This window comes from Haliotis cracherodii, unplaced genomic scaffold (genome assembly GCF_022045235.1).
Source record: "Haliotis cracherodii isolate W230 unplaced genomic scaffold, xgHalCrac1.p SCAF_12, whole genome shotgun sequence".
In the NCBI taxonomy this organism is placed as follows: Eukaryota; Metazoa; Mollusca; class Gastropoda; order Lepetellida; family Haliotidae; genus Haliotis; species Haliotis cracherodii.
The window spans coordinates 42,769,907-42,783,801 of record NW_027266267.1 but is presented as its reverse complement, the minus strand read 5'-3'; the positions used below and the strand labels follow the sequence as shown (position 1 = coordinate 42,783,801).

The window sequence follows — 13,895 nt, the reverse complement described above, 5'->3', positions numbered from 1 at the left end:
ATCACTAATTCTACCAAAATGTAACCATTTATTTTAATCTCTACCAGATCCACCAGATACTAAGATACACGTTTTCTTAAAGGTGTTTCTTATTCATTGAGGTAAACCCGACAAAGGAATGAGAAGTCAAATTATATGTGAAACATCAGATGGAGGTATAAAATGTCCCCAAGTACTACAATTGATACATGCGCAAGAAATATCATTGGTATGTAGAGCATCAAAATCGAAATCAAAGTGGTGTGGATAATACTCTTAAATATACCTCTTTCTGGACCCTTTAATGCATTCGAAATTACCTGCAAGACATTAAGATTACAAAGGGTTACCATGATAAATAATATATACTATAATGACATTATTAAGGCCTGGAGGAAATCCATAGATAACACCCACATCGAGCGTATAAATGACACAGTTATCCTAGCACAATAACGAGAACAGGAAAAACAGGAAATACCTGTATATTCTATAAAGAAGTGTTTGTGAAAGGGATACGTTTCATTAATGATCTTCTAGGTAATAACGGACAATTCATGTCATTCGAAACCTTTAAAACCGTTTTCAATTTGAAAACCATTTTTTAGCCTACACAGGTGTTCTTCTCGCTGTTAAACAACACTGCATGTCGAACCCAACGATTATCAAAATTTGCCATTACCTTACAGTCTCCCTTCTTACCATTTCATATATATCATCTGAACAAGCAAAAAACAAAGTTCACAGTATTTCTTTAATATTCTTTTTTATATCATTTTGGTTATTTATGGAAAAATAACAATCCTTTCAACCTTATCATTATTTTGTCTAAACGAATTAATTTCAGCTTTGGAAATAATAAATATCCACCAACATTCTAATTTATACAGAAGCTTAATTCCTAAAGTAAACAAAGTATACTTCCGAGATTACTTTAATAAGCTTTGGTCCTGCTTTATTTCTGTTAATTGTCATGCAAAACCGTGTAAATGCTCCAGAAAAATAACCATGTAATTTTTTTAAATGTAATGGACTGATCCGCGGCATCGTCCGATCTTAACACAATCGAGCTCATTTGGGTCAAGGCAGGGTGACGTGTGCGTCAACGTCAACCACGACATCATGACGTCGCGACGTTTAACCTGGCAATGCAAGAGGAATAGACACCCGCCTGTGTGAACTTCACGAATGTGCGCAGCCAATGGTGGCCATACAAGACATTTGACCTTTTTCTTACACTGGTGTGTAACACTGTATGTAAACTATGCTGCTTATAACAAACTGGAATCTGAAAGTTTAAATGATCGTTTTATGCTTACCAACATCAGTCAAAAGTGACAGGCATACCACGTAAACAAACTATTAAAACTCGAATGTATGCATTGTCGAAAAACCGATTCTCCCAAGAAACGGTGCTTGTTGCACTAAAACTTTAATTTTTCACAACTAAAAACGCATGTGCGTCACACCTGATGCACGTGCCACATGTGCCTAATTGGATATGAAAGTAGGGATGTTAAGCTAAGTCAGCACAGATTCAATAATGCGGTGAATGTAAAAAACATTCAAGAGCTCAGAACTACACGTCATGGCAAGAGCATCTGTCTAAATCAGCCACTATGATAGTGATACAAGGGGACAAGCAGTACCCAGAATACACCCTGTAGTGGACACCAGAGAATCCTCGGGAATCGCAATGCAGGTCGCCAGAAGTAATACCCTGCGATGAATAGTGATGATCTGAGTGAGTTAATATTTAACATCACGTCGGCAATATTTCAGCCATATCTTGACGAGACAAAATTATATAATATTGATGATACTGAGAAATATTGTAAACTTTGTTTTTTGCTTGTTCAGATGATATATATGACATGGTAAGAAGGGAGACTGTAAGGTAATGGCAAATTTTGATAATCTTTTGGTTCGATAGTGTTGTTTTTACAGCGAGAAGAACACCTGTGTAGGCTAAAAAATGGTTTTCAAATTGAAAACGGTTTTAAAGGTTTCGAATGACATGAATTTCACAAACCATTCTTTATAGAATATATAGGTATTTCCTGCTTTTCCTCCTGTTGGACTTCAATGATGGTCGAACGAGAGTCTGGAGTTTCAGCCTCCATATGATGTCTTATAATCGTCGTGGCCATTAATCAGGGAGGAATCACCATAACCGGCAAAACTGATCTCCACATCTCCGATGAGGTACTGATGCCTACTACCGCGAATAACATCATCACCCCCTTGTAGTTGCTCAGTGCCATGGCAACGTGTCCCAGGATGACAACGTCAGTTGGCGCATCGTCCCAGACCACCCATAATGTTTGTTTGTTTGTTGTTTAACGCCTCACTCAGCAAATTCTAGCTATATGAAAGCGGCCTGTAAATAATCGAATCTGGACCAGACAATCCAGTGATTGACATCATGAGCATCGATCTAGGCAATTGGGATACAATGACATGCATCAACGAAGTCAGCGATCCTGACCACTCGATCCCGTTAATTGCCTGTTTAGATAAGCACAGTCGCTTCTTAAGACAATCATTGGTTGCTGACTAAGGCTCACCTATAAAGACTGTGACTGCAGACTTTGATATGGGACGTTCGCTGACCTCTTCCCAACAGAACAGATATGCCCTAACGAAACGTGTTCCCAGACATCTTCAGTAGTTAGATCTGGCCCTCCTTTATGAATGGTAGTCGATCCCCTAATTCATGATTGGCCAAGTAGTCAGACTAATGATCGTCATGTCCCAAAAGATGTTTTCTTTGCTTGCGTTTTCCCAATAAATCTTCACTGGTTATGATGACATCTGATAGTCTTACAAATGTTTTCTTATGGTCAGCTACACAAAGGACACGAAGTGCAGTTTTAATTCGCATTATATGATCCTTCAAGGGTCAGATTCAGTTACATCACGGCGTGTCGGTTAATGTAGGAGGAAATCCTGAAGTGATGCAGGCCTCACACGTTTACCACTTCGGTGAAACCCATGAGGACGGGTAAGGTGCTGACAAACCTTGAAACATAATCGGAGCAAACCGGGATTTGAAACCACTCCTTCAACACTGACCAGTGTACATTATTTTGTTTTCGTCAGGTGAGCTAAAATACCAAATGTCCGCATGAGACCAAATTGTTGCACAAATGAATGTTTTCCGAAGTTTTATACCTTGTAGCAAAACGTAAGTTTTCATAAAATAAACCGTATTCAACGTAATAAGCGCCCCGCTCTAATAAGCGCCCACAGCGATATTTGCTAATATTTTGGCTAGTGAACAATCCCAATTAGCACCCCTTCCGATTGATCAATGCACACATGACTTACTTATTCGTGTATAATACGCACTCGTGTGTTAAATGCACCCTTAATTATGGGCAATTAATTTTTTGGAAAGATATATCTGTTGTATATAAATCACGAAATTTACGATCTTTGAACTTATTTTTCACCAAAATAATATTCTAATAGAAGCCCCTTATTTCTAATTTTGAGAGCGCCCTGGACGCTTATTGCGGCGAATACGGTATATATATCTCATCAGCTGCGAACGTCTGTGATGCCTCCTTTGGGATGCCCGAAATAGACTCAATACATTGCGTGAGTTGGAAAGGAAAGGCTGCATACGTCATTTTGTCATTACATCCACATGGCACTGCTGTACACAGCTGAATCCAATTGGTTTCTATGGACATCTCATAACATCGACTGATTTTAAGGCCATTTGACGGTATATTTCCTTAACTTTCATTCATGTATTGTAAGTAGTGTCTGTCTGTCTATCTGCCTATATGTATGTATGTATCCATGTATGTATGTATTATGCCTTGATGTGTGCATGTGATTATCGAGAACGTTTCCTGCAGGATAGAGGGTGATTAATAGAAAGGATAATTGTAAATGCACAAAAGCATAATTCATACATTCATGTAAGCCAATCAAATTTCACTAAAGATGTCATTTTTCAATCGCTCTTATGGTATTAATTTATCTTTTGTATTAAAAACTTGCGGTACTTGGGAATAGGTAATGCTTCTTACCTTATACAACTGCTCATGTGATTTATCAATGTAACGATAAGAGCGATTTGTCCAACGTATGAATCCATCTTAGCTTTTATGATAATGGTTTGTTATAATCTCAGAAAATGAATTACATTCCTAACATTCTGAGCCTTTGGTAAGGATGTGAAGGACGTGGGATTCTTTGAAGATTATCGTTATGTATATCTGAGTCTGCCGACTTGATGTGTAATGCAAAGGGCACTTACAATACTCAGAATGAAAGATCCATGCACGCTGAAAAAAGTCTGGTCATTGCTATCCTTGAATGTCATAGCAGGATGATCATTGGACTACCCAGATTGCATTACTGCATTACAGCCGTTTGTATAGTCAGTGCTATGTCTAGGGCGGTCGGGTAGCCTAGTGGTTAAAGCGTTCGCTCGTCACGCCGAAGACCCGGGTTCGATTCCCGACATGGGTACAATGTGTGAAACCCATTTCTGGTGTCCCCGCCCTGATATTGCTGGAATATTGCTAAACGCGTCGTAAAACCATACTCACTCACTCACCCAGTGCTATATCTGCGCTGTCTGAGAGCTTGATACTCAGATACTATCAACTACTTCATTAATCATCTGTGTATCCACAGGATATACATGTAATTGCCTCCTTCACCTTTGCTGTCTTTGACAAAGTGATTGCACAGTGACACTCTTACGGATAAGAGTTTATTCTGCTTTCACAGCATGAAATATTTATCGCACCAAGCTTTTCAGTGTCTATATTTCACTGTCAACCATGTTTTAAGAATGTACTTTAGTTCACATATTTCTTATCAGTAATCAAGACAAGGGATGTGAAACCCATGGACTGTGTAATCTTGTATCATGTGCTCCCTAAACACCCTGTCTTGTAGGCAAAGCTTACAGAGTGTTAGTCTCAGGACTGTGAGGTTTTGTATCCTGTGATCTTTGGGGACACTGTAAGATGTTGCCCCTGTGTTCATATGACTCGTGGCTTCTCCTCCCAGCATTAACAGTTTATTTCATGTGCGTATTTGATGAGTGTGCATACACGCAAAAGCCATGTGCACTTCAAAACAAATACTTTGTCATCATCAGGAACATTGGCATCACGTTGTGTCAAGTAAAATGTATTGAGAACGGCATATGTTTCAATATCGAATACAGCAACGAACAACTAATCTGTCGTCTATCTGGATCTAAGAAGATAAAGGAGAGAGAGGGATACATTGTTCTTCCAAAGAATCATTCCCATGTAAGCATGTATGTATATCTTATGTTGAGATCATCTAAATCTGGTAGAAAGATGGGACACCGTAGTTGTTAATGCATTGGCCCTCCCGGGACAATTTACCACGAGGGTACAATGTGTAATTCTGGTGCCTCGTGTCCCCTTGCGATCTGGCTGATATGTTAATTTTACAAGTGGTGTAACAGCATTATTCTAATCTATGAATGATATAAGTAAATACATGAATTATCGTCAAAATTCGAACAGAATAAATTCACGTAACTATCCATTGTCTCCTATCTGTATATACATCTTGAAACTCTCTCTTTTTTTGTGTGTGTGTTTGCGATGTATTGATGCACAATCAGTATATTGTATATTTCAACAAATATACATTAAGTCAAGAACTCATATTTGAAAACGCCCACAAACTATTACTGACTATTTTTAAACTCTGTAGGGTGTGGCATTTTGGCCCTTTTGATCAGAGTCAGGTTGAAGTGACTAAAATCTCTGATTCTGAGTGATAACACATCTGATTCTGAGTGATAACTCTTATGATTCTGAGTCATAACACCTCTGATTCTGTGTATTAACACATCTGATCCTGAGTGATAACACTTCTGATTCTGAGTGATAACACCTCTGATTCTGAATGAAAACACCTCACCTCACCTGAGTGATAACACTTCTGATTCTGAGTGATAACACCTCTGATTCTGAGTGATAACACTTCTGATTCTGAGCGATAACACTTCTGATTCTGAGTGATAACACCTCTGATTCTGAGTGATAACACCTCTGATTCTGAGTGATAACACCTCACCTCACCTCACCTGAGTGATTACACCTCTGATTCTGAGTGATAACACCTCTGATTCTGAATGATAACACCTCACCTCACCTCACCTGAGTGATTACACCTCTGATTCTGAGTCATAACACCTCTGATTCTGAGTGATAACACTTCTGATTCTGAGCGATAACACTTCTGATTCTGAGTGATAACACCTCTGATTCTGAATGATAACACCTCTGATTCTGAGTGATAACACCTCTGATTCTGAATGATAACACCTCTGATTCTGAATGATAACACCTCACCTCACCTCACCTCACCTGAGTGATTACACCTCTGATTCTGAGTGATAACACCTCTGATTCTGAATGATAACACCTCACCTCACCTCACCTCACCTGAGTGATTACACCTCTGATTCTGAGTGATAACACCTCTGATTCTGAGTGATAACACTTCTGATTCTGAGCGATAACACTTCTGATTCTGAGTGATAACACCTCTGATTCTGAATGATAACACCTCTGATTCTGAGTGATAACACTTCTGATTCTGAGTGATAACACCTCTGATTCTGAGTGATAACACATCTGATTCTGAGTGATAACACCACTTATCTTGGGTGAAAAATCTCTGATTCTGGGTTATGAAATTTCCGATTCTTTAACAAATCAGAAAAGACTATGCCCGAAAGTTATAATATCATTTAAACGATCATCGAAAAACACCAAAGCACTAAAGGAGCATCCATTTTCAAGATTTCTGGAGAGATGGGAGTGGGGGTTAAATGATTACACGTAGTTTGTTCAGAAATATGCCAAGAATGAATAGTTTGATGGCAGTGGTGAACAAAGTTAACAGTTGGTTATATAGAAAATACCCAAACGTCAAAGGTTTGTGTTAGTAGTGGAAATTAAGAGATTGTTTGATGGTGCTTAGTAAATAAATAGTTTGTTGGATACAGCTAGGTTAAAAAGTTTGTTCTCAATAAAATATTCCATCATGCAAATCAAATAGATGCTCCCTAAAAGCATCATACATCACTCTCTAATTCTTTCTATACATTCCCTGTCTGAAGGTCTGGTCTGGCTCCTGTGTAGCCAAGTCTTGCAATCTCATGTCCCGATGTCTTGAGACTCGAGTTGGAAAGGTTGTCTGTGTAAAGAGTAAGTACCTCGTTTCTATCTGAAATATTCGATAGCTGGAATATTACTGAGAGTCCTAAGAATCGTTTATAGGCTGATAAACGTTCAACTTTAATGTACAATATCCAGTCTCCATATTTTACAGTATATCTCCAGTATTATATATTGTCCACAATTCTAAGTCAAATAGTGTAAAGAATTATATATTTGGTATGGGTGTATATTTAGCCAAATATTTCATAAAACCAAAAGAATGATTAGCATGTATACTTACATTAACTAAAAATCCCTCCATACCAAAGATCGATTGACCGCCATCCCATAATTAATAAAACTTAAGACCCCATGGAAACATTGCCAGGGGCCCCGTACTCCCATCATATATACTACTTCTTTTGCTGATGTACACTGAAACACAGGTATTCGGGAAGCTTTTCCTCAACTGAATTGTGACTTTACCATGTTCACATTTGGTGAAAGCCATAAAGCTGTCATCAAACAATTTAGTTTTCCTTCAGTGCAATATGGCATTTTTCTTTGTGATAATTCTTACTGATCTTTTTTAGAACATCAATCAGAAAACGTATTAATACCTATTTGAAATACATAAATTCTCTCATTGTTTCACGGATACAAAAAATAATTGTCCATATTTGGATATTTTGCAATTTCGGGTTTAGAGGGTATTTCGGTCTCAATAGTCAAATGCAATTACACATGCAAACCGATGCATTGCTACAAATCACTATTAATCGAGCTTTTAAAGAAATTGCGATATAGATATGCTAAATTAAAAGTCAATTATTGTAATTCACTGTTAATAATAAACCTACCTGCAGGAGGAACACAGACGCACAGACTTCACAAGTCACGGGAGAGAATTCTTTATGATGCCTGCAGACAGGGATGCCTGAACCGAATAAAACGCATCTTGTCTGACGGTCGAGTCGACGTTAACAATAGAGATGCAAAGGACGGAATGACACCGTCAATGTTGGCAGCCTTCTTAGGGTATAAGCATGTGTTTGACCTTCTTGTGAGTAATGGAGGTGATCTGTCATTAGTTGACAATAATGGGGAAAACATCCTTCAAGCGGCCTGTCATGGAGGTAGTTTGGATATCATCAAGTATGTTCTTCCACTGAGCATCGTTGACATCAACAGCAGAGATCGGTATGGGAGGACACCACTGATGATGGCAATATTTTATGGACATAGAGATGTTTATGACCTCCTGTTGAGTAAAGGTGCTAATGCGTCGCTATTTGATAATTATTATGACAAAACCGTCCATATTGCTTGTATTACAGGACATGTAAGAATGATGAATTATGTCATCTCACAGAACACTGCAGCCATAAACACTAGAGGTCACTACGGACGTACGCCAGTGATGATAGCAGCAGAGTACGGACACCGGGAAGCGTTTGATCTACTTGTTAGCATAGGAGCTGATATGTCTCTAGTTGATAACAACAGTGACAAGAACCTTCACGTTGCCTGTTTTGGAGGACATGTAGAGATGGTTGAATACCTTCTCTCACAGAATACTGCAGCCATAAACACAAGAGGGCACTTCGGTCGGACGCCAGTGATGATAGCAGCAGAGTACGGACACAGGGAAGCGTTTGATCTGCTTGTACGCAAAGGAGCTGACGTATTCCTTGTTGATGATAGCAATGACACCATCCTTCACGTGGCCTGTTTTGGAGGACATGTAGAGATGGTACAATACCTTCTCTCAAAGATCACTGTGGACATAAACTGTAAAGGAAACTACGGAAGAACTCCAGTGATGGTAGCAGCAGAAAAAGGACACAGGAAAACGTTTGATTTACTTGTAAAGCAAGGAGCTGATGTGTCCCTAGTTGATGATAATGGCTACAACATCCTTCATCTGGCCTCTCTTGCCGGACGTGTACAGATGGTGACGTATCTCATATCACATGAGTATGTGGACCTAAACGGCAAGAACAAATTTGGGTATACAGCAGCTATGATAGCAGCAAACGAAAAACATAAGGCCGTGTTTGACATTCTTGTGTCAAAGAGCAATGTATAAACTCTCAACAAGAGAGTCGTTGTAGGTAAATTTGGCTTACAAAACGGTATGTGTTATTAAAATATAGATTAAAATGAAAATGTGTTTTCTGGGTCAAGTTGTTTCTTCATGAAATTTGATGCTTGATCATACTCTAATTATTGCGGAAATAAACACTCTATATCTAGATCGCAAAAGCCTTTGCTTATTTCTGTTCAATACCAATTCTTGTCGTCACTGTGATATTGTCCAATTTTCTACATGTCTTTAACCTTGGCTATAGTAGTAAGTGTGTTATTGTCTTATGTACATATTTAATATCATATATTTTTTTCACATTATTTAGTGCTAATCACTAATCACTAGTTTGAGAGTTACTTAACTACTGATTACAAGTTCACCAGTTACTAAGGTACTGGCTACTCGCCTAACAGTTACTAAACTACTGTTTACTAGTTTAACAGTAAATAAACTGCTGGTTACTAGTTTGATAGTTACTAAACTACTGTTTACTAGTTTAACAGTAAATAAACTGCTGGTTACTAGTTTGATAGTTACTAAACTACTGTTTACTTGTTTAACAGTAAATAAGCTACTGGTTACTAGTTTGATAGTTACTAAACTACTGGTTACTAGTTTAACAGTAAATAAACCACTGGTTACTAGTTTGATAGTTACTAAACTACTGTTTACTAGTTTAGCAGTTACTAAACTACTGGTTTACTAGTTTGACAGTTACTAAACTACTGTTTACTTGTTTAACAGTTACTAAACTACTGGTTACAAGTTTAACAGTTACTAAACTACTGGTTACTAGTTTAACAGTTACTAATTAAACTACTGGTCACTAGAAGTTGGAAGCCACGACATACCATACATGACACATGGCAAATCAAGGATCAGTACAAATCTGGGACCAGAAGGACACGACAAAGGGAGGCAACTCTGCAGTGCAAATCCAGCACTCTCGACATGGCCGCCCCTGACACCTTGAATAAAAATAGTTTTTTGAAAAAGATTCTATAAATAATAGAGTCGACGTCTTATCTACTTTGATAACTGATATAGGCAATATAGTGATATATGTTTTTATAAGAAATTGACACATTTTGTTACTACATATATTATTATTTTGATAAGTGTCTACTCGTTGAAAGAGAACAGCCATATCCTACCCAACCTGCGTTTTGTACCAAACCAATACGATGATTTGAAACGGTTGTCTCATCAGATCCCCGAAAGACTGCACTTGCAGAAATATAAAAATTGTAAAATATGCATGGTGGACTTTCAGAGAAATTTACGAAATATGACACGTCGCTTGTCGACATGATGTGTGATGCTATACCATACTATGACCTTTTCATGCCGTTTCTACACGTCCATATTCACTGAAATCTATCGTTTTAATGACGTTGTGTGCGTGAGTGGCTTCCGGTAGAGCAGGTCCCACTTGCACAAAGCGATCTTAGTGCTAAGACTATTGTAAGCCTATGTTAAAGTATGGGAATTACGATCATCTTAGCGCTAAGATCGCTTTGTGCAAGTGGGCCGAGAACTCGCTACCCTTTCGGCAGACACCCGGTATCTCACTGATTTTCAGTGATTCATTCATATAATTTTCGTCTTTATGTCGATTTTACTCACCGTGTAATCTATTTCGGTAAATAATACGGTCATATAATAATTTACCACTGTATGTACCTCTAATTGTAGCACGATATGTACCACGATATGTACCACTGTATGTAGCATGATATGTACTAGTATATGTACACTATATGTACCTCTAAATGTACCACTATGTGAACCACTATATGTACCACTACATGAACCACTATATGAACCACTTTACGTACCTCTATATGTACCACTATACGTACCTCTATATGAACGACTTTATGTACCACTATATGAACCACTTTACGTACCTCTATATGTGCCACTATATGAACCACTTTACGTACCTCTATATGTACCACTATACGTACCTCTATATGTACGACTATACGTATCTCTATATGTACCACTATACGTACCTCTATATGTACTGCTATGTGTACCACTATATGAACCACTATACGTACCTCTATATTTACTGCTATGTGTACCACTATATGAACCACTATACGTACCTCTATATATAGCACTATACGTACCTCTATAATTACCACTATATGTACCTCTATATGTACTACTATATGTACCACTATATGAACCACTCTACGTACCTCTATATGTACCTCTATATGAACCACTTTACGTACCTCTGTATGTACCACTATACATACCTCTGTATGTACCACTATACATACCTCTTTATGTACCACAATACGTACCTCTATATGTACTACTATATGTACCACTATATGAACCACTATATGTACCTCTATATGTACCACTATGTGAACCACTATACGTACCTCTATATGAACCACTATACGTACCTCCATATGTACAACTATATGAACCACTTTACGTACCTCTATATGTACCACTATACGTACATGTACCTCTATATGTACCACTATACGTACCTCTATATGTACCACTATACTTATCTCTATATGTACCACTATACGTACCTCAATATGTACCAGTATACGTACCTCTATATTTACTACTATATGTACCACTTTATGAACCACTATACGTACCTCTATATGTACCACTATATGTACCTCTATATGTTCTACTATACTTATCTCTATATGTACCACTATACGTACCTCTATATGTACCACTATACTTATCTCTATATGTACCACTATACGTACCTCTATATGTACCACTATATGTCCCTCTATATGTTCTACGATATGTACCACTTTATGAACCACTATACGTACCTCTATATGTACCTCTATATGAACCACTTTACGTACCTCTGTATGTACCACTATACGTACCTCTATATGAACCACTATACGTACCTCTATATGTACTACTATATGTACCACTATATGAACCACTATACGTACCTCTATATGTACCACTATACGTACCTCTATATGTACTACTATATGTACCACTATATGAACCACTCTACGTACCTCTATATGTACCTCTATATAAAACACATTCTACGTACCTCTATATGTACCTCTATATGAACCACTTTACGTACCTCTGTATGTACCACTATACATACCTCTGTATGTACAACTATACATACCTCTTTATGTACCACCATACGTAACTCTATATGTACTACTATATGTACCACTATATGTACCACTATAGGAACCTCTATATGTACCACTATGTGAACCACTATATGTACCTCTATATGAACCACTATACGTACCTCCATATGTACCACTATATGAACCACTTTACGTACTTCTATATGTACCACAATACGTACCTCTATATGTACTACTTTATGTACCACTATATGTACCTCTATATGTACTACTATATGTACCACTATATGAACCACTCTACGTACCTCTATATGTACCTCTATATAAAACACACTCTACGTACCTCTATATGTACCTCTATATGAACCACTTTACGTACCTCTGTATGTACCACTATACATACCTCTGTATGTACAACTATACATACCTCTTTATGTACCACTATACGTAACTCTATATGTACTACTATATGTACCACTATATGAACCACTATAGGTACCTCTATATGTACCACTATGTGCACCACTATACGTACCTCTATATGAACCACTATACGTACCTCCATATGTACCACTATATGTACCTCTTTATGTTCTACTATATGTACCACTATATGAACCACTATACGTACCTCTATATGTACCTCTATATGAACCACTTTACGTACCTCTGTATGTACCACTATACGTACCTCTATATGTACCACTATACGTACCTCTATATGTACTACTATATGTACCACTATATGAACCACTATACGTACCTCTATATGTACCACTATACGTACCTCTATATGTACCACTATACGTATCTCTATGTGTACTACTATACGTACCTCTATATGTACTACTATATGTACCACTATATGAACCACTATACGTACCTCTTTATGTACCACTATACGTACCTCTATATGTACCACTATACGTATCTCTATATGTACTACTATACGTACCTCTATATGTACTACTATACGTACCTCTATATGTACCACTATACTTATCTCTATATGTACCACTGTACGTACCTCTATATGTACCACTATACGTACCTCTATATGTACTGCTATATGTACCACTATATGAACCACTATATGAACAACTTTACCTACCTCTATATGGACAACTTTACGTACCTCTATATGTAGCACTATACGTACCTCTATATGTAGTACTATATGAACCACTTTACGTACCTCTATATGAACCACTATACGTACCTCTATATGAACCACTTTACGTTCCTCTATATGTACCACTATACGTATCTCTATATGTACCACTATACGTACCTCTATATATACTGCTATATGTACCACTATATGAACCACTATATGAACAACTTTACATACCTCTATATGAACAACTTTACGTACCTCTATATGAACCACTATACGTACCTCTATATGTACCACTATATGAACCACTTTACGTACCTCTATATGTACCACTTTACATACCTCTATATGAGCCACTATACGTACCTCAATATGAACCTTTTTACGTACATCTATATGTACCACTA

At 37.6% G+C, this 13,895-nt stretch overlaps 1 protein-coding gene across 1 annotated transcript; it reads left to right on the top strand.

Moving 5' to 3' along the window:
• Positions 1 to 7,156: 7,156 nt before the first annotated feature.
• On the top strand, positions 7,157 to 9,246 carry LOC139457960 (ankyrin repeat domain-containing protein 50-like). Its single transcript, XM_071239299.1, has 2 exons — positions 7,157 to 7,205; positions 8,024 to 9,246. The coding sequence occupies exons 1-2, from the start codon at positions 7,157 to 7,159 to the stop codon at positions 9,244 to 9,246; spliced, it is 1,272 nt and encodes a 423-aa protein (XP_071095400.1).
• The last annotated feature ends 4,649 nt before the right edge of the window (positions 9,247 to 13,895 follow it).

What these genes read in the sequence shown, in the direction of transcription:
- LOC139457960 (XM_071239299.1), top strand. Translation starts at nt 7,157, where the DNA reads ATGTCCCGATGTCTTGAGACTCGAGTTGGAAAGGTTGTCTGTGTAAAG. An exon ending in AAAGGTTGTCTGTGTAAAGA is followed by an intron (nt 7,206 to 8,023) that starts GTAAGTACCTCG and finishes ACCTACCTGCAG; the next exon opens with GAGGAACACAGACGCACAGA.